We start from the raw sequence: 20,088 nt of genomic DNA, 5'->3' as shown, positions 1-20,088 counted from the left end.
TAAGTAAATGAGAAATAAATAAAAGAGATAGAAAGATAATCAAATTACATAAAATCATTCCCTTCCCTGGATGTATTTTTTGGAGAGAACTAATAACAGTGGCAAAATTATAGGAATAATAACATATCATAGGAAGTAATTAATTTAAATTAGCATCGCGTTTGGAGAAATATAAGTAAAACACTTTAGGGACGTTTACTTTTGGACAACGAATGAAGACCTGGAAAGGCATGCACCGACATCTCCTGGAAATTAGTGATGGCCATAAATGGCTTAATTGAAGACAGCATGAGAAAATATGATATTGCAAATCCGCGACTTGCTTTCAGCCTGGGGAATTTAATTTTGGGGGTAGCAGAACCCTCAGCTGCAAGTTCATTTGCAGCGCTGCTGCGTGACTCCCTGAGCTTCTGACAATTCGCCGACATTAATATTGATGTCGCCTATGCAATCGATTTCTGTTATTTTATGGTTGTTATTCTACGTCTGCAAAGGTCATTTAAATTATACTGCGGCCAAAAATTCGTTTCATAAATTTTGATATAAATACTAATTACACCCTCTCGGAAAGCCAGCAGGGTAGCGCTCATTTATCACATTTATAGGACCTTCGATGACAGAAGAGGAAGGCGAGGGAGACTGGAGACCCAGTCAGGCTGGCAGAAGAGGCAGCAGGTTGCTGGGGGTGAAGAAGAAATTCCTACCACAATCACTGAGATTTAAGAATCTTTAATAAGGTACGAAAGGTTACCAAACAGTTCTGGAAACTAAAGTGTACATACGAGTTCTTCTAGCCATAAATATTGAATATCTGTAACATGGATAAACCGGCCCTTTACATGCGGATAAATATGGAAACTAGGAATTATATACAGTATGTGGTTGTAAATTTTGCCAAAAGCAATGGACAGATATAGTTTATATCTTTTTTAATATCACTTTACATAAACAAATGGAACAGTTTGACACGAAGATCCAGGCTCATACTATACGAATTCTTGACAGGACGTGAAACAACATCTTACTGCACTAAAGTACTTAGACTTTGGGACGAAATGTTTGCACTTTATACACAAAAAAAAGCACATTAATACCAATAATATTCTGTTAGGTCGACGTGGAGACTGTAATCATACAAAGTAATTCACATTTTGGTACACATTTACTAGAACATTCTTGCCATTCAGTACAAATAGTTGGCTTTCGGCCGCCCACCCCCGCCCCCACCCCCGCCCGCCCAGCCCCTCCCCCTCCCCAAATGTAAAGAGCACAACGCCACAATCCCACCCGCCCACTCCAACCGAGATATAACTATTTACAGAATCCAACAGTACAGTTTTAAGCTAATAATTCTGTATTTACAGGAAAGCAAAGAAAACAGAAAGAAAGAAAGAAAAAACATAGCTGAAGCCCCAAAGAGCCTGTTTCCTGACTCAGAGGAGGAGAACCTGGCCCTTGGGGGTCAGTGGCATTTGGTCAGGCGGCCGCCTCCTCCTCGACCCCCCCCCTTTCCGCCCCTTAGCTACAAAACCTTTGCAAAAACAGAAAAGGAAAGAAAAAAAGATAGGAGGGATTTTTTTTTTGTTTTGCTTTTAAAGGTTTGATGCTTCCTCTTTTGCAGTCCTGGGTCTATTGGAAGGTTTAAAACAAAAAACAAAAAAAAAACCCGATTGTGGGGTCAGTGTAGGGGACTGTTTTGATTCGCTGGGTTCTTTCAGGACTATTTGGGTTGCGAGTGTGTGTTCAGTCTCTTAAATAGGGTTTGGTTCTCCGTGTGCTGCCGCTGCGTTTACACGTACCATTCGTTAAAATTGGAGGAGAGCGCGCTGTGGCCGGCTGTGTGGTGGACGGCCGTGGAGGAAGGCGACAGGGAGCTGGTGGTCGGGTTGTCTGTGGAGGGAGACACGATGGTGGGAGGCGTGGACGACTCGTACCCCGAGCTGGCGGCTGGCGAAGGCTGCGAGCCCTGGGAAGAGGATTCATGGACCTGCAGGAAGAAAGGCACGTTCGGACAGAGACAGACAGCTGCCCGATGGCCGGACACCGGGGGTGGGGGCCTGGCGAGGTGAGGTGCTTGGGACACCTAGGAGCTGCACAGAGGCTGGACTCCCCGCCGGGGCGGCGGAGCTGGCTCCCCTCCAGGCGGGGACGCGCCCCCAGGGGAGGCCTGGGCAGAGGGCGCCCGGGCCTGGGCCCCGAGCCCAGCTGTTCCCCGGCCGCCCTCGGCCCGCGCGCGCGCCCAGCTGGCACGAGGCCGGAGCTCGGGTCGCGCCTGGCAGGAGCCACCAACTCCGTGGCTCCTCAGCCGCAAGCCCCCGCCGCCACCGCGTTAGCCTCGGCTTGCGCCTTAGCTCCCAGCTCGGGAGAGGCCTGGGCTCGCAGCTCCGGACTGGAGACTCTTCCGAGGAAAGGGGGAACTTCAAAGGGCCCGGGACCACCCCACCCACCCGCGCCTCCGGTGCAGTCCCGGCGACCCCTGGACCTAGGGTGCAGACTGGGCCCACGCCCCGGGCTGGCCCTGGCCGCTGGAGCCCGGCGCCAGCTCCGGACCGGCCGGAGTCGGGCGGCTACCTTCATGTGCTTGCGCAGGGAGCTGGGGTGCGTGTAGGACTTGTCGCACATCTTGCAGAGATAGGGCTTGTCGCTCGTGTGCACGTGCATGTGCTTCTTGCGGTCGCTGCTGTTGGCGAAACGCCGGTCGCAGCCTTCGAACTCACACTTGAAGGGTTTCTCCCCTGGTGCGAAGAGCGAGACAGAGGTCTAATTAGCACAAATCCAGCCCTGGCTGCCGGTTTACATTTTAAACAACTGGGAAGAAACAGACTCAAAAGCCAGAGGTCGGGGCTGCCCTGTGACAAGCTTAAATGCCTCCAAAATGTGTCCTTTATCTGTAAGGAACTTAGAAATAACTGAATTATATTTCCGCTGCTACTTCAAATGAAATATGGGTTTTCTTTTTAGGGGTCTTTTGTTTTTTGCTTTTTAAAGGTGCCTTGGGTTGGTTGGTGGGTTGTTCTTTTAATATTTCAGGAGGGCAGCGGATCGGGCTGTTGGGTTCCGGCCTCGGACTATCCACAAGATTTCGGGAGGCCTCTCTTCCTTCCACCCAGCTCTCCGTTACTACCTTTCACGTTGGGACAGACTCTCCAACGGTTTTGCTCTTCCCTCTGCCTCCTCCCCTACCCCTCCCCGCCGCTCCACACCCCCTCCTCGCCTCCCCACCCCCACCCCTACCCCTGCACACACACACACACACACACACACACACAGACACAGACACGCAATTTTGCGGAGGGACCAAGGCCTAGAGCTCAGCACTGCGGTCCTTCCCAGGGCTCCTGTGGGAAGCCTGCATTTCCAGGCAGGGTTCTGCGGAATCCCCGGGCAAACCAGACACCGGATTGAGGTGATCCCGGGCCTTGTGGGCGCAAGGGGACAGGTGGCCCGCCCGAAACCGGACCACAACCATGCTTTCCCGGCAAACTTTTCTCTCTTTTTAAAAAACGGTTCCAGAAGGATCCCTAGGTTGTGAAAAGCCAAGGGACTCTCGGAAAACCGCCCCCATGGAATCTGGCAAAAAGGACTTCCCCGCCTCCCGCCAAGCACTCCAAGTCTTGATTTCCCCCAACCCGAAGCAGTCCAGTACTAAAAGGGGGCTCTTTATGAAGAAACCCCAACGCTTCCTCAGGCCCCACTTCTTTCCCTTTTTGTCCCCCTCTCTCCTCCTTTCTTTTTGCTTCTGCTTTGCTTTCTCTGCCCTTCTCCCATCTATTCCAATGTCCTCAGCCTCCTCCTCTGGCCAAGCCCTCTCTGGGGCTGGGGGAAAGAGGAGCCCAAGAAGCACGTGCTGGGCTGTGGGGGCGGAGGGCACAGGCCACCCCGGAGCCGCCAGGCCACCGCAGCCCGCTTCGCTCGCACTCCCAAGGGCTCCACCACGCGGGACCCGGCCGGCTCCTGCCGGCCTGTTTTATACCTCCCTTTCTCAAGGTATTTGCCTAGATAGTAATAGCCCGAGCCTCTTCGCTTGTTCCTATTTTCAAATTCCAAGCTCCACACCAAGGCCCTCTTCGCTGGGCTGCCTGCCTTTCCGCCCGACCGGGTGCACAGAGATCAGAGAGAAGCCAGCTTTGTGCTCCCGGCCGACCGCGGGCCTCCAGGTTTGGGGCCCAGGCGTGCGGGAGGGGTGACTGGGGAGAGGACGGGGTTGGGGAAAGCGGTGCCCGTACCTGTGTGCGTCCTTTTGTGGATCTTTAAGTTCTCTGAGCGAGCGAAGACCTTGCCGCAGCCGGGGAAGGGGCAGGGAAAGGGTTTCTCGCCCGTGTGCACGCGGATGTGGTTGACCAGTTTGTATTTGGCTTTGAAGGGCTTGCCCTCGCGAGGACACTCCTCCCAGAAGCAGATGTGGTTGCTCTGCTCCGGGCCGCCGACGTGCTCCACGGTGACGTGTGTGACCAGCTCGTGCATGGTACTGAAAGTTTTGTTGCACGACTTTTTGGGGTTGGCCAGCTGCTCGGGCTCGATCCACTTGCAGATGAGCTCCTGCTTGATGGGCTGGCGCATGTAACGGAAAAAGGCGCCGGCGCCGTGGTGCGCGGCCATGTTCACGTTCATGGGCCCGTAGCCGTGCAGCTGCGGCGCGGCATAGTGCTCGGAGCGCGGGCTGGTCACCTGGCTGTACTGCTCCGGCCGCGGGTACATGTCCCCCGAGAAGCCGAGCCGCATCTGCCCGTTCACCACGTTGGGCGATGCGTGGCCTGTCGCCTGCTCGTGCAGCCCTGGGAAGAGGAGGTGGCCCGCGGCGTCCGTGTGGCCGTGGGGGCCCCCGAAGCCTCCGGCGGAGGCGGCGAAAAGGCTGTGCTGCGCGCTGGCCGCAGCCGCCGCGTCGCCAAAGCCGCGGTTGCGGAACAGAAAGTCGCGCGTGGAGTTGAAGGCTGCGCTGGAATAGGAGCCGACGTGGCCTGGGTGGTGGTGGTGGCTCAGGGCCGCGGCTGCCGCGTAGCCGGGCGCCTGCGACGTGAAGGCCGTCTGGCCGGCCGAGGCCAGCTCGTGAGAGCTGGGGTTGAGCTTGAAGGCTCCCATGCCGTCGGCGAAAGGGTTGATGCCCAGGCCCACGTCTCGCTCGGCCACGTCGCCCGCCGAGTGGTGGCGGGACGCGCCGAAGGTGGTCACGCCGATCGCCGGGTACTGGGGGCCGGCGTCCAGGAGCATCGTGGCTGCTCGGGGCGAGCCCCGACCGCCCCAGCCCCCCCCACCCTCGCCCGCCGAGAAGGGAAAATCGAGAGGAGGAGGAGGAGGAGGAGGAATGGGAGGCGGAGGAAGAGGAGGAAGGAGAGGAGCAGGAGGGAGGGGCAGTCGACCCACCTCGCGAAGTCCTAGCCCGCCGGCGGCGCGCCCTGAGCCCAGGCGCCCGCCCAGCCCGGCCGAGCGCGGGGAAGGCGGACGGACAGCTGCGGGCCGCGAGCCAGGCGGACTCCAGAGCCCGCCGCCGAGACCCCGGCGGCCCCGCTTGCTCTCCGGCTCCGCCGCGAGGGCCCCGCGTCAGGGCTGCCCGGGGGAGAGCATAGAGCCTCTCAGCCCCCCAGAAGAACTTGCTCCCGGCTTGCGGGCATAGAGGATTGGGAGCGCCCGCCGGAGCCGCCGCCGCTCGTCCTCTCAGAGCCGCCGCCGCCGCCGCGCGCCCAGCGCCCCGCCTCACTCCTCCGCTAGCCCCTCGCCCTTTCTTTTTTCTCTCTCTCCTTTATCTCAGGCTCGCCTCCTCGCTTCTTCACTCTCCTTTTTCCCCCTCTTGTTTTTTTGTTTAAAAAAAAAAAAAGAAAGAAAGAAAGAAAGAAAAAGCCAAAGAAAAGGCGCAAATCATGCACAATATTGTCTTTTGCGGTTTATCTTCCTGGGGAGAAACTTTCACCTCCTCAGCCGGGCGGTGAGCGCGAGACTGATAGCAGCAATCATTCCTGCAGATAAATGAATTGAAAAGACGACACCGTCCCCCCCTTGATGAATGAGAGCAGGGGGAGGCGTCACGTGCTGCCGACGCGGACGCCCATTGGTGCGCCCGCGCTCCCCCCACCCGCCGCCGCCGCGCCAACGGAGGGCGCGCCGAGGCGCCGCGCACCGCTCATTGGCCCGCCCGCCTCATCAATCCCAGGTATTGTAAAGCGCTTGACATCCGCTTTTGACAAACTGGGCTGCCAGGAGTAGCAACTTTTTTTTTTTTTAGCGAAATATTTTTCGCTCTTCTCACGGAAAAATTTTTTGGCCACGATTTCTTTTCTTTCTGGGAGTCATAATTCTCTCTCGCTCGCTCTCTCCCTTCTCCTGTCCCTTTCTCTCTCTCTACTTTTTCCTACCTGCTCCTGGCTGAGCGGGTAGCGTCTCCGGCAGTCTCCCGGAGCAGGAGGCGGGGATGGGGCTGGTAAACAGAGCTCAGGCACTTCCAGAATGTCCCGATTCAGCGACTTTCTTTTTTTCTTTCCTCCTTTTCCTCCCTTTAAAAGTAGCCCAGGGGGGCTTTTGTTATTTGCTCCTTTTGAAGTTTCCTACTCCCTAGCCCCGTCCCCTCCAGCTTATAATTTAAGATCTCTGGAGCAGCCGGGCTCTCCACTCTCTCCGAGAGAGTGATTTCTCAGGGTAACCAGTTGCCTCGATTGTTCTTATTTTTAGCTAATCAGCCCGGCCTCTGCATCCTCAAACCCCCACCATCTCACTCCCCCCAAAATAAACATAGCTGGATGGGGGCGTCTAACGGGACAGGTTATTGCGGTTTGTTTGTTTTTAAGGGCAAATTGGAAACATTGTTACCAATTTCCTCCTCCCCCACTTCCTTGTGTTATTTTTTCTTTTCTCTTTTTTCCCTCGTCTCCTTCGGCGCCCCCCCCCCTCCCGCGCCTACCCTGTTTCCAACTGAGACCCCATTCATTCAGGTAAAACTGTAAATTTCCCATCGCTCCATTGTTCCTCTGGGCTCCCAAGAGGTCCCCCCTCCCCAATACTTTTTTGGTATTTAAATCCCCAATAGATAGCACCAATGTAAATTTTGTGACATTCAAACCTTTTCTAGTTCACAAATCAGTCACCCTTGTCACAGTTATTGAAATTCCGCAACTCGCCACACCAGGACGGTGGAAAAAGCGGGCGCGGTCTTTGTTGCCGACCAGGCTTTTGATCGCCAGAGAAAATTTACTTACCTTCAGATGAGTGAGCAGAAAAAGAAATAACACTCCCTTTGATTTAGTTAGGAAAATGCAGACATTTGGATTCAGTGCAAACATACAACACTCGCTTGTTTTCGCGATGCGGCCCTCGATTAACCTGTCTTTGCCCAGCGCAAAGTCTATTCACCAACTGCGCGTAGTTGCTTTTTGTCCGGTCCACAAAGAGCCATTGACTATATATTAAAATGATTGTTGAAAGGTAGAGGGTATGGCACTTAAAAGCAGGGGAAAAATCTCTGTGACTCAATCAATTAAGCCGAGCAACATTTATGCATTTCAAAAAATGTACGGGAAAGGAGGTGGGGGCTGGGGTGGGGGTGGAGGAGTTAAGGTTGCATTTCTCCACAGCTCTGTTTAAAACCCAGCAGCCTGGGCCCAGGGTTTAGCTGAGGTGCCTGCATATTCATTAGGTCTAATTATTTTCTAGTAAGGAAAACACAAAAAGCCAAGAGTCGGAATCCTTCAATTTACCCTTTGTTTCTAACTTCATTTGGCTTCTTTGCAGCTGAATCACAGCCCTAAACTCTTTTTCCAGACAAAGAAACCTCAACTCATCCTTTCACTGGCGGCCTGTTAGGAAACTCACCAGTGCCCCAGCGAGAGGAAAATAAAAATGATTTTTTTTTATATCGCCCTCATGGGCTTCAGGGCCCTGCACCCCTTTGACTTTCTGGTTTTCTGGTCTTCTCACGGACTGCGTTTGTGCTGGGGCTAGCGAGTTGGACTACGCTTTCCTGCTCAAAAGTGGGCTTTCGGCCCCAGGATGGTCTGTGTCTTAAGAAACCTGGGCGAGCCGTGGCACTGGTTGTGTTAGGGACTAGAAATTGGGGAAGGAGAAAACAAAAGCATATCAAACAATCTGTCCCCAGCAACAAGTCTGAGTCCAGCTGACCACCTTTCCCCATCAACTTTGAATGAACCCTAGATAGGGAATGAAAGTGCAAGACTGGGAGCACAGGGCGGTGTTTGTTTGCTTGTTTCCACTCTTCTGATATCCGTACATTATAGGATATTGTGTAAACATCCGACACACTCTGAGTATTTTCTGCTAGCTGGAAGGAGAAGTCAGATTCTGTTACACGCAGTAGTGAAAATCTCTGCATAAACAAGTTATTCTCTGGAGGCTGCTCTTGGCTGGGGAGAACCACCTCAAACCCACCCAGCCTTGCCTTTCAAGAAAACAGGGGGGGGGGGGGCTGAGAGGGAGGGTTACTGCTGAGAGGGGGGAGGGAAATAATTCTTCAAAAAAAAAAAAGTCAGTCCTCTCCTCTCCAGTCGTGGAAAATCCAACGGGGACATTCACAAGAGGGTATTTTTAGGAAAGGCGTCCAAATATCCAGGGGAAGAGTGAACGTGAGGGGGGTGGGGGTTGAAAAAAAGTTGTGGGTTGTAGAAGTTATCAAGTGGGATTTGTGGCGCTCTCTGCAGGAAACTCGAGCGGCTCTAGTTCAAAGCCACATGCACCAACGTGACACATAAGCCATTAAAATATCATCCTGACGGCTCATTTCTGCTTCATCATACATTCCCTAACTGCGTCCGAAGGCTGCAAAGGAGATATGAAGGATGACTGGCTCACTGGAACCACAAAAGAGAGACTTGGAGGGGCTTGTGGTCCCCCCTCAGCCACCCCGAAGTGATGTGCCGAAATGAGGCGATCCCGGCAACAGGTGGAGCCAGGTGAGTGGTTGAGTCCTGAAGGGCTTTCAGTCCGCACCCCAACCCGCAAGAACTGCGGAGACGGTCAGGGGTACCCCAACCCCGCTGGGACGAGAGGCCCCAGCAAGTTTTTTTTCTGATCCCCTCCCCCTATGCCCCCCACTGCTGAGGGGCAGGTCCCACCCCCACTGGCTTGACGGAAGGAGGGGGCCCTTGGACAGAGGGGCAGCCCTAGTGACCCCTCCATTCCTTCTACCCGGGAGTGGGAGAAAGGGGCGCAAATAGGGTTCTCACTGGCACAGGGACCAAAAGCAGCTTGCCGTCCTCTCGCCTTCCCTGCCCTCCTTGAAAAAGGCCTACATGTCTCACTGGGGGCACTAGATGGGGACTCTTCTTGCTCCAGCGCTGCCCCCACGCCTCCCAGCCAGAGGGGCCCCTTGGGGGCAGCTCTCCCACCAGACTCGCTACTGGAGTGGCGGGAGCTGCTTGGCTTCCCCTCTCTCCCCAGCGCCCAAAGAGCCAAATTAGCAGGCCAGGCTGGCAGCAGGAGGATGGAGCTTGGTCCCAACCTGACCGCGGATGTGGGCTGGGTCAGCGGCGGGTCAGCGGCGGGCGCAGCTCCGTGGCCTCCTTTGTCCCGGTCCAGATTCAGAGCACGGACCCCTGGGATCAGGACCGCTCACTGTGCGCAGCCCGCCTCAGGGTGGGGATTTGGCTTTCTCTCTGGAGGATGCGGATGAGGGCACAGGGACCCACTTCCTGGGTAGCAGGCCATAGCGCCGGCCCCGTCGGACTCTCTGGGCGCACGGGGAGAGTAGAAATTGGGGGCAAAGTCAGACGGTGACACAAATCCTTGTCAAAGGTTGGGCAGGAGAGTTTGGGGTTGACAATGGCCCTCGGGGACAGTTGGGAGCCAGCTTTCTCTTAGGAATGAAGCCGAGGTGTTGGAGAGCAACCCTTCCAGCGCCCAGCCTGCAGGAAGCTCCTATGGATTCTGAGATCATATATCTCTCCCTTTCCCACCGTCGGAGTCTAGCAGTGACTGGCCTGGCGCGGCTGCGACGTCTTCCCTTCCTCCTCCCCCCACCCCCCACCCCACGACCCATCCCCTCGATGTCCGCAGGTTGAGGGGCAATGGGAGGGACGTCGGGGGAAAAAAGAGTGCGAGGCCGGGCGGGTTCTGCAGTCTAACCCTGGCTCTGGAGGGTCTCCGGAGTCCCGGGAGATCGCCTGGCCGCCAACCCGGAGCTGGGGCTCTCGCGCGCCTGGCGGCGCCTCTCGAACCAAATTCCCGGGGCATGAGGGCCCGCCGGTGCAGATGCGGCGCAGGGCGCAGCAGAGCCCGCCTAAAGCGCCCGAGACCCGGAGCGGTCAGCTCCGGCTCCGGCTCTCGGGCTCCCGAGTCCTGGCCTCGCGCGGCGCCGCGCAGCGCAGCGAGCGAGCGCCCAGGCCGCGCTGTGGCGGAGCTGTCCCAGCGGGTCGGCCTCCGCTGTCCAGCTCACTGGTCAGGTCTTCCCGAAGGAGCCGCGCTGGCGCTCGGGGCCTGGAGTTTTCTTTTGGGAATCGGGCTGCCGGTGACCTCTGACCTTGGTCAGGCCTGCTGCGGCTAGGGTGGCCTCGAAACGTGCGTGCGGTCTGGGCGGCGTTCCCCCAGAGGAACCTGGTGCCTTTTGCACGTTTCCTCTGTTTCCTCTACAACCCCTCCTCCTCTGCGCTGTCCCAGCTCGATCAATCACTGGACCCTTTTCTTTTCCAAAGTGTCCCCGCAGCCCGCTCTGGAGGTTTTGATTCAGGGGCCGCCGCAGGCCGGTGTGGAGAAATCCCGACTGGAGCAAGGATGCTGTGTAAACTCAGCCAACCTCATGGCAGGCTTTCTGCACCAGACCCTGATGGGGACATCCTATCTGGGGTGCAAGAACTGTCCCACACGTTCTCACTCTTCCATCAGTGAGGTGACTGGCTTGCAAAAGTTGTGTCAGGATTGGAACCAAAGGGAATGTCTCCCTGGGTCCTGCACGACCTAGTGATGGTGATGGCTGCTCCTGTGGGCAGATTAAGGTCCCTCTGCTTGTCCTGATTCAGCCTGGCAACATTGGCTCTTGGACCTGTGGGGTTGTCATTGGCGAAGGGCTGCTGCAGTCTGGGGGCAGAAATGGCCCAGACCGCTTGGAGGCCAGGTGGGGCAGTGTCCTATAGGTGGACAGAGTTCTCTAGGAACCCTCACACCCATTCCCCTTGGAAGTGACAAACGTAAATGCTATTAGCTCCAACCAACCAGGACTTTTGCAGTGCCCGACATCCTGCCATGCGGACATTTCAGAGTGAGGCCGCCCAGCATGTGCCCTTCCATAGAAATACAAAATTGGGCCTCGTTTCTTGTCTGATTTGTGCAGGAAGAAGCTTATTAAATTGAGGGAAGGATGCTGTTTGGTTAGAAAAGAATTGAAAATAAATCAAATCCTCTGGGAAAAGGTGAGTCTCACCCCTCCCCCTTCCCACCCTCACCCCCAGGCTCCGACCCACCTGGGGAATCTAGGGGAGCTAGAAAGTCAGCACAGTCAGTTGTGAGCTGCTGATGGAGACAGAGAAATCTTAAGCTCAGGGGACTGGAAATCCTTGGAGATAGCAGAATCCCACTTGGATGTGGCCTGTGGTTCAACAAGTTAAACAATCGCTTGTCTGTGGGCTGGAGTGTCAAGACAGGCAGACGTCCTCATTGACAAGAAGGCTGGCTGTGTTTGTCCAGCCTGAGACCTTTTTCAATGATTGTTTGTCTTTCCAGGCCAAATTGAGGGTGGGGGCTCAGTGGATGGCTTCTGTTTAGCTGCTTGGCTGCCTCCAGGCTCCTCTGCTAGATGCAGAGGTCCCGAAGATGGTTTAAGGGACAAGCTTTGAAATGGCCCAGAGCTGGGCAGCTCTAGCCCAGGGTTCTCTGAAAAGGGGCACATGCATCTCAGCTAAGAAACAAGCAAAACTAGGATCCGACGGTGAAATGATGTCCTTTCCCCTGACCTGGTTGAGTTTTGTTATATTATTAACTGTGGGGAAAACTGACCAGGGCTGGTTTGAAAATGCATTTGGGTGCAAGGTCATCGTAGGGTAAGGGATTTTACTCTGCCACAAGACAGGACAAGATCTGCAAAGCTTCAGGAAAATTCCCCTCAGTTCCAACACTTGACAACTGACTGTGGACAGATAACCTGATTGTGTTCCAGGTTGGTTGTTTGCTTGTTTGCTTTGTTGTATAATCTCCTGGAAGATAGTAGTTCAGTTCCACTTCACCCAACTGATAACTTACAACAATGATAGTAACGGCATTCCTCAGAATAAATTCAGATGAGAGATTTTCAAACACCGCTAGGGTCTGATTCCACTTGCAAGACAAACTCCTAGAGTGAGTTTAAGCTTCAAAGCCTAGCTGGCAACTTCAGATTTTAAAAGCAAGCAAACACTTTTTTTTAAATCGAGCATGTCAAATTCTTCTCTATACCTACCCAATTTGAAAATGGTCAAAGAGAACTTCAAAGACTCTTCATACCAACATCTTCATCATGCATTCAGATCACAAGATCTTGCCATAGAACCAAGTAGCAAATTGTTAGACTTGTGACTGTCCTGTTTTTCTTCCCAAACAGGCTCCAAGTCGGACCATGAGATACAAGGCCTCCTTGGTGGCGAGGAAACGGTTGCGGCTTTACCGAAACGCCCTGAAAGATTCTAGTAAGTTAATGTCCTTCCCTTTGAGTACTGCTTTGCTGGTCTTTCTTTGACAGTTTCTTTTTATTTTCTTTCTGTCTGTTTGTCTGTCTTTCTTCTTCTTCTTCTTTTTTTTTTTTTGCAATAAGGATCTTTGTTTTAATTTTTGCTTATGTGGGGTCGTGAGTTTGGGATCGAGGCAACGTAGTGTCTGCACACAAGTCAGTCATACAAGGTCCCATCAGCAGCCAGCTCACCCTCCTCAGTGCCTGCTCATCTGCACGTTCTAGAATTAATATTTGACGACTCTCTCATTGAAACCTCCACCCCTGACCTTCTCCAGCTCCACAGTCACATTATTCTATGACATATTCATCTTGAATTCATTTCCAGACAATTTGATTGAAATGAGCTTTGACATGTATTGGCTTCCATGAAGGGGTGGACTTTGATCTTGGTGATGGGGTTTACATGATATGGATCATCTTTACCAGGGACACCAGCCTTGTGCAATGTGGCCCTGATGACTTTCCCACAATGCATTGTCTGAGCAGGGAGTGACTGACAGCAGCTCTGTCAGGAAGACCTTCATTGTGAAGAATTTAATTTAATATTCCATTTAGAATAAGCATATGATTTAGGGTTGGGTGTTTTCCCTTCCAGGCGTCTGGTTCCCTTTATTTCAACTCTACCACCAGCTGACTGTCGCCTCCAAAGGTTCTCCCTTGATAGTAGGCAGAACGACCCTCATAACCAAAGTTAAATGGACAACACTCAGCAAAGTGCCTCTCTTTTATGACTTGGCGATGATTTGATGGCTGAAATCTTTAGAGGGATGTGGTTATAGTGTAAATTTGGTTGTGTTTGATGCCTTAATGTTGTTCTGGAAGCTCTTTTAGGCACATTTCTTAATCTTTTGTCATAAGACATTTCCCAGAACCCTTGCTTGGAAAATAAATTCTAGCCAAGTGCATAGTCTTCTGTACTCAGTTCTATCTTTAGCAATGGAAGCTCAAGACCCAAAGCTTCCTAGCAGCCAGGGAAGAAAATTTCTCCCTTATCTTCACTATCCTGATAGATCTCTCCTTCATACAATCTGGAATTGGGCATATAGGCTCCTGGAGCTTAAGTTATTTCTTTTCATAAAACAAGAGTCAACCTCCCACCATATACGTTTTTAAGTTGATCTGTGAAGAGTAGCCTAGGAAAAGATTTGCCTCTAGTTTGGGGTGGTCATCTGACCCGAAAATTGGGAAGAAAGGACTGAGCAAGTGACTTCAGAGCTAGGTGTACAGCACTCAGAGCACACAGGTTTGGAAAATCTGTGTTTAGTCAGGCTCTATGCAGTGGCCCTGGGCTTGGGAATCCTGCTCCAAATAAAACTTCCAACAACTTAGCATTATTTGGCCTTGCTTAAAGATCAAAGTGGGAAACTAGCACAGCTATTGATCTGAAATTCCATCTCCCCCTCCCCCCATTTATTTTCTGTACAAAGGAAAGAGGGAACCATTCCTCCATTTAAGTCACTGATTTGTGCACTCTGATAGACCGTAGGGTGATCCGCTTCCTACGCAGGAGTTGAGAGAATCACTGGAGGTTATGCCATTGCAATGATCTGTCTTAGGCCAGCAAGAGTAAGTGGGGTAAATTCTGAGCCCTGATATGAGATGGTTTCTGAAAAGGAATGTGCAGAGTTGAGGCAAAACATGCAGTCCTGCTTTGTAGGGTGGACTGTATCCCAAGCAGGCTCCCAAGAAAGTCCCTAGTTCTTTTTTACCTCTGCCTGATCTCTGAGCAAGAAAGTTAACTCAATAGTGCCACAACCTCAGAAGGCATTATTTGGAATAGAATAATTCAGCTGAGGTTTTCCTGTTGGGTCAGAGCATGTTGAGAAGAGGTGCTTAAAGACAAATTCTAAGAAACACCAAGGACAAAACCACTTCTCAGCTTCTCCAACAGGAATCTCTGAAGCCTGGACTCCTTGCTTTGTGAGAAAGCCCCTGTGGGGACAGAAACATGACACTCTGACATTGGGGACTTCTGCGGTTTTTCTGGACACCTTTGTGGGCTTATTTCAGAGAAATACCTTGAAAACCCTTGATAAATCACCAAATTCCTGCTGATAAATATGCATAGGAAGTCTCTCCCCTATATATGAGATTTTATACATACCGTCTCCCCTAGGGGAACACCTGATCCCATGACTGTCTTCCTGTATGTAGCCAACTCAGAAACCAACCACATGACTCCAAAGGAGCTTGTGAGGATCAGGCGACCTCAGTGACCTGCAGGTTTGCTGACCCCTGTCTACTCAAGAAGTATGAGTCCAGATGTTTTCAAGGTGTCTAGGGAAGGCTGCATCTGGAAAGGAGCTCCATGGGGTCAGACTCTTGTCGGTGATTTTGGCTGAATCAGATGTGTCTGCCTTTCTGCTGCTGGCACAAAATCCGTACACATGTTCAAACTTTACAAGGGCAAAGTTAATAACTGTGGGTGGGGCATGGTTGATGTGTCCAAATCCTCTCCTTTTGAGCACTGGAGGCCGTACAGTCAGGGTTTGACCCATAAACTTGGATGAGAAAAATACATCTTTATTCTCACCACTTTCTGACAGAAAGCCAGTTCATTTCACTCTCTTCACAGGACAACCAGGAATTTACCCACCTCATCACCAGACTTCCAAAGGGGTTGCAGCCTAGAATGTGTTCAGAGCTCTGTTCTGTACAGTAATCCAAGCTCCTGATGGGAGAGATGGTATTCCAGGGGACTGTTTAGGAATGGATTTGGGTGCAAATCAGTCTTATCCCAAACTGGAGTGGTGTTGGGACTAGCAACATCCAGCATGACTGATGAGCAGCAAACTACCAAGGTTTAGGTGGCAGAGAGAATATTGAAGGCCACCATTATAGGAGTGTCCCTGCACTTCAGTTCAAATGCCACAGGGAAAGTGGACTAAGCTTGTTGGAGGAAGGCTAGGAAAGAGCTGGACAAGGGGTCCTTGGAGGATCCTGCCTGGTTCCAATGTTGTTTTGAGCCCTCGTGGGTTCAGCCTAGAATTGATTGCCTATAGACAACAGAGTCATTCAACAGACACCTGCACTGTGGGGAGCCTTGAAACCACTAACTGAGACGTGGGAACACCTCCTGGAGAACAGGCCCCAGAGCGCTAGGTTAAGGGGAAAAGAGGGCGGGAGACCAGGAAGGACATCATTTTCCACAGAAAGAGAAGCTCCTAGGAAGCAAGGCAATGAGAGTGGGTGCAACAACCAGATAGGAGAAAACCCCTCTCAGTCTTTTCTTTAACCTTCCGGTTTTGTGAGCAGCCCAAATGCTGCTGTCAAATGCTGCCTTTGGATTTTTTTTTTTTTAATACGAAGGCAGCATCTATTGGTAGCTTTTCCGGCCTGAGAAGCAGAAAGGCCCTGGCTTGTCAATGCGGAGGGGAGTGCCTGTGAAAGTTAATCCCTCCGGAGAGTGCAGCTCGGAGAGGGCCTGTGCGGAGAACAATACAGGAGATGAGGAAAGTCTCAAAGAATCTGCCAACTTATTATGAATAAGTTAATTGTTTTTTTTTATTTCAAAGAAGCTTTTATTTGCTGAGCAGGAAATGTTTAAGAATAGTCCTGGGGTCTGGGAATGGGTGGAGAGGCCCCATTGAATCTGAGTCCCAGTTATTTGTCATCTGCTCAGATGCTCGGGCTTCAGCAGATGAGAGTGTGTTAACTCCACCTTCCAAACTTCTCTGAAAATCTTAAAAACCCAAGCGCTTCTCTAGTTGGGTGGTGGTGACCAGGGCTACTTTTGGTGCCCGCCAGGGAGGTCAGGGACCCTTGGGCCTGTGTGTTCGACTGCAGCCAGCGAGGCCCGAATCTGCACCAGCCGCCAAGCTGGTCGCAGCCTGTTGGGCGCAGACAAAGGACATCCCTCTTTTTGCGCCTTACTCGGTCAGATCGGGCGGAAGTTTGTTCGGCTACTTGCTACTCGGCCGTCGCCACCATCCTCTAGGCGGAGGTGGCGCAGGCCAAGGGTCTTGAAGGTGGCGGTCCTAAATCCCAGGCCTCCCAGCGCTTGAGCTGACTGCGAAAGGAAAGGGGCTTAGCGAGCCCTGGAAGTGAGCGAGCAGGGAGGCCGACGCTCAGCCCAGTGGCAACAAGTGGCCGAAGCTCCTAGTGAAAGTGCTCCGTTCCCCGGAGGCTCCGCCTGGCTGCACGAACCGAGCTGAGGGACCTCGGTGGCGAAGGACCCATTTTCCCTTGCGGCTCGGCCGGCCCTCGCCTTTGTTTCTCTGGCTGCAGGGTCGGCGGGTCGCTGGGGCGGATGGCGAGAGCGTTCTCAGCTCCTCTCCAGGGCTGGTTCGGAGTCCGTTTCCCCAGGTCATGCTCGGTCTAGGGCTCACTCTGGTTCCGCTCAGGCCGGTTCTGGGATCCCAGAAGCTCCGAGGGCCCGGACAGGGGTAGGAGGGGCCCCGAGAGGCTCCCAGGGAAGTCAAGAGGTGGGGAGAAGATGCGAGGGAGGGAGGAGAAAGGAACAAAGTCCGCAGGCAAAGTGTGGTCCCAGGGGAAGAGGAAGGGGAGAAAGAGGACCAGAAAGCGGAGCGAAGGGGGGGGGGAGTTTCGGGGAGACTAGGGGATGCATTTAGGCTTGGAGGCGGGCGGTTTAGGAGTTCCCAGTGGCCACTCCGGCTGCGACCAGGTCCTTCCCTGGTTCCCGCCGACTCCTTGTCCAGCTCGCCTGGCCAGCTGCTTCCCAGCGCTCGTCGCCCCGGCGGGCTGGGGAAGCCATCTGCTCCAGGAATGTGGCTCTCAAAGCGACACCTCCCTTGCTGCCCAGCGTGGTCGCGGCGATTGGCAGGCATAGCCCAGCTCTTCACTTCCCAGAGCCGCCTGGTAAAGCTGACTCACCCAGCTTTGGGAAGAGGAGGTGGTGGCGGAGGCGGAGAGAAGGGTAGCAGGAGAAAGAGAGAGAGAGCGAGAGAGCGAGAGAGAGAGAGAGAGAGAGAGAGAGAGAGAGAGAGAGAGAGAGAGAGAGAGAGAGAGAGAATGAGAATGTGTGTGCCCGGGTCAGAGCGCATGAGCAGTAGAAGCGTGTGTGTGTGTGTGTGTGTGTGTGTGTGTGTGTGTGTGTGTCCGTGTCCCCGCGTGCGGCGGGACCTGAGATCGCTGACGTCGCGCCCGGTCGCCGGCCAATGGGCGACTAGGGTGATTGTTCCTCTCCGCGGACCGGGGCCAGGGCCCGGGCCGGAATCTCGGTTTCACTCCCTCCTGCTGCCTCGGGAGGGTCGGGTCTTTCACGTCCACATTACAGACCCAGAGAGGAGGGGGGGGGGTGAGGGGGGGGGACGACACACAACAACTTTGTAGAAGTTTTGCGGTGGCTGTTCTCTCCCCTCCCAGATGTCAGGTGACAGTGGTGGGAAAGGCCGGGCGCTGGGAGCTCCAGGCAACGCGAGCGGGGATGCAGCAGGCCGCCCTCGGTCTCTCCCGGCTGTCCTGCGAAATCAAATTAGTCCATGTGGCCCTAGCTCTCCACTGCCGCCACCCCTTAAAACACCACCTCCTTCGCCATCGCCACTTCCCACACCTCCAGAACCCTGCAGGGTGCCCCGGACTCTGGGAGCTGCAGGGAGCTGGAAGCCAAAGGGCTCCCGGGGCGCAGGTCGAACCCCTCTGGAGCAGAGCCTGGGGCCCCCCAGCACCTTCCAGACCCCGCGGTGCACCTCACTGCCCTCTTCTCCCATCCTATTCCCACTTCTCCTCTGTGCCTCACGGGGTTGCGGGCGGCTGGGCGGAACAGCTGACAAGGCCGCCAGCGAAGGAGGAACCCCGTCCAGCCCTGTCCACTCCGCTCCGGGCCGCGGCGGTGAGGCTCAGGACGCCGGCGCTGACGGCAGAGGCCGCGGTACGGCGGGGCTGGGCCTGCCCCCCGGGGCCGGGTGGAGCGCGCAGTCCACACGACTCCTGCTCACGCGCGCTATTTGTCTCGACAACAGGTAGCAGCTCCGGACACCATGGCCCCCAGCTCGCCGCTGCAGTCGCCGGCCCCTCGGTGTTCCCGGGTCTTCCAGAGCAGCCTCCCCGGGCCTCCCCCAGCAGTGCTTTGAATGGCCTCCTCCGTCTGGGGCTCCCTGGAGACATGTACGCGCGGCCCCAGCCCTTCACGTCCGGGCCCGCAGTCCGCAGCGACGCCCTGGTATCTGCAGCCGCCCTACACGGCTATGGGGGCATGAACCTGACCATGAACCTAGCAGCGCCGCATGGCCCTGGCGCCTTCTTCCGCTACATGCGCCAGCCCATCAAACAGGAGCTCATCTGCAAGTGGTTGGCGGCCGACGGCCCTGCGTCCCCTCGCCTCTGTTCCAAAACTTTCAGCACCATGCATGAGCTGGTCACACACGTCACCGTGGAGCACGTCGGCGGCCCCGAGCAGGCCAACCACATCTGCTTCTGGGAGGAGTGTCTGCGCCAGGGCAAGCCCTTCAAAGCCAAATACAAACTTGTAAATCACATCCGCGTGCACACGGGCGAGAAGCCCTTCCCTTGTCCTTTCCCGGGGTGTGGGAAGGTTTTTGCTAGATCAGAAAATCTCAAAATACACAAACGGACGCACACAGGTTAGTATTCGGCACTGTCTGTCTCCTGCGGACCCTTGCGGGAAGGAGGCGGTCTATTGTGGGCCCTCGGGGCTGGATTTTCCTAAATCCCAATGGGATGTGTGTGTGTGTGTGTATGTGTGTGTGTAGGGGGTGGGGGCGGTGTTGGGTTTGTTACTATGTGCCAAGGCCATAAAATATTAATTATGCGCTTCTATTCTTAGACTCCCAGAAGTTTCCAGAAGAGGCTGTGTGTGGGGTGGGAGGCTAGTGGGGGGGGCGGGTTCTGCGAGAGAAAATGATCATGACTGGGTACTGTGTGTATACACACGTGTGCCCTGCTCGTGGAGCTTGCTTTAAGGCAAAGGAACTTATAACTTGTATCTTACGACTTTGGGTTGCCCCTTGGGGATCAGGTGGGTAGAAGTGCATCTGTCAGCATTATTCACTGAGGGACACTTGGGTCGCGTAGTCATCAGCGACTTTCTGCCTTCTTTGGGGTTGAGGTATCTGGACAGGCTCAACTTGGCCATCTTGGAGTCTTGCTAGCCCAGCACGTAGGAGCTTGAAGAACCCTTCTTTTTGCCATAGCAGAGACCCAACGGGACCAATCCGCCTGAAATGTCATTTACAGAGCTGTTTAGTGAAATTGGGACATGCGTCAGCCACATCTGTTAGTTCTAGTTAGCAGAGAGAAAAGGAGCCTTGTGCAGGGCCTGAAAAGTTGAACTGCTCTGGCCGGAAGCGTCTCTAACGAATGCCATTGCAAGGAGAAAGTTTTCACACTCTCCAGAACAGCATGTGAAGTTTCATTAATTCGTTTAGCAGCCGATCTTTGTACTCTAGCTGGGAATGTCTTGTCCCCTCCCCCACCCCACCCCAGTTTAAAAAATAGACATCTTCCCTCCTCCCTAATTTTGGAGGGGGGGGAAG

General features: G+C 54.0%; 2 protein-coding genes across 2 annotated transcripts in view; one reads left to right on the top strand and one right to left on the bottom strand.

Annotated features, from left to right (window-relative positions):
- Nucleotides 1-1,305: 1,305 nt before the first annotated feature.
- On the bottom strand, nucleotides 1,306-5,433 carry ZIC1 (Zic family zinc finger 1). The gene is made up of 3 exons (XM_075555555.1): nucleotides 4,227-5,433; nucleotides 2,572-2,735; nucleotides 1,306-1,987 (listed from the first exon to the last, which is right to left on the bottom strand). The coding sequence occupies exons 1-3, from the start codon at nucleotides 5,206-5,208 to the stop codon at nucleotides 1,790-1,792; spliced, it is 1,344 nt and encodes a 447-aa protein (XP_075411670.1). The 5' UTR covers nucleotides 5,209-5,433; the 3' UTR covers nucleotides 1,306-1,789.
- A 7,087-nt stretch (nucleotides 5,434-12,520) lies between these two features.
- ZIC4 (Zic family zinc finger 4) overlaps nucleotides 12,521-20,088 on the top strand; it is an 11,485-nt gene continuing 3,917 nt past the window's right edge. Inside the window, exons 1-2 of the mRNA XM_075555849.1 lie at nucleotides 12,521-12,590; nucleotides 18,556-19,176. Of these exons, the coding sequence (XP_075411964.1) occupies nucleotides 12,521-12,590; nucleotides 18,556-19,176 (691 nt within the window). The remainder of the gene's footprint in view (nucleotides 12,591-18,555; nucleotides 19,177-20,088) is intronic.

This window comes from Tenrec ecaudatus, chromosome 8, assembly GCF_050624435.1.
Source record: "Tenrec ecaudatus isolate mTenEca1 chromosome 8, mTenEca1.hap1, whole genome shotgun sequence".
NCBI lineage: Eukaryota > Metazoa > Chordata > Mammalia > Afrosoricida > Tenrecidae > Tenrec > Tenrec ecaudatus.
Note: the sequence above shows the minus strand (reverse complement) of the source record. Positions and strands in the feature narration are given on the sequence as shown.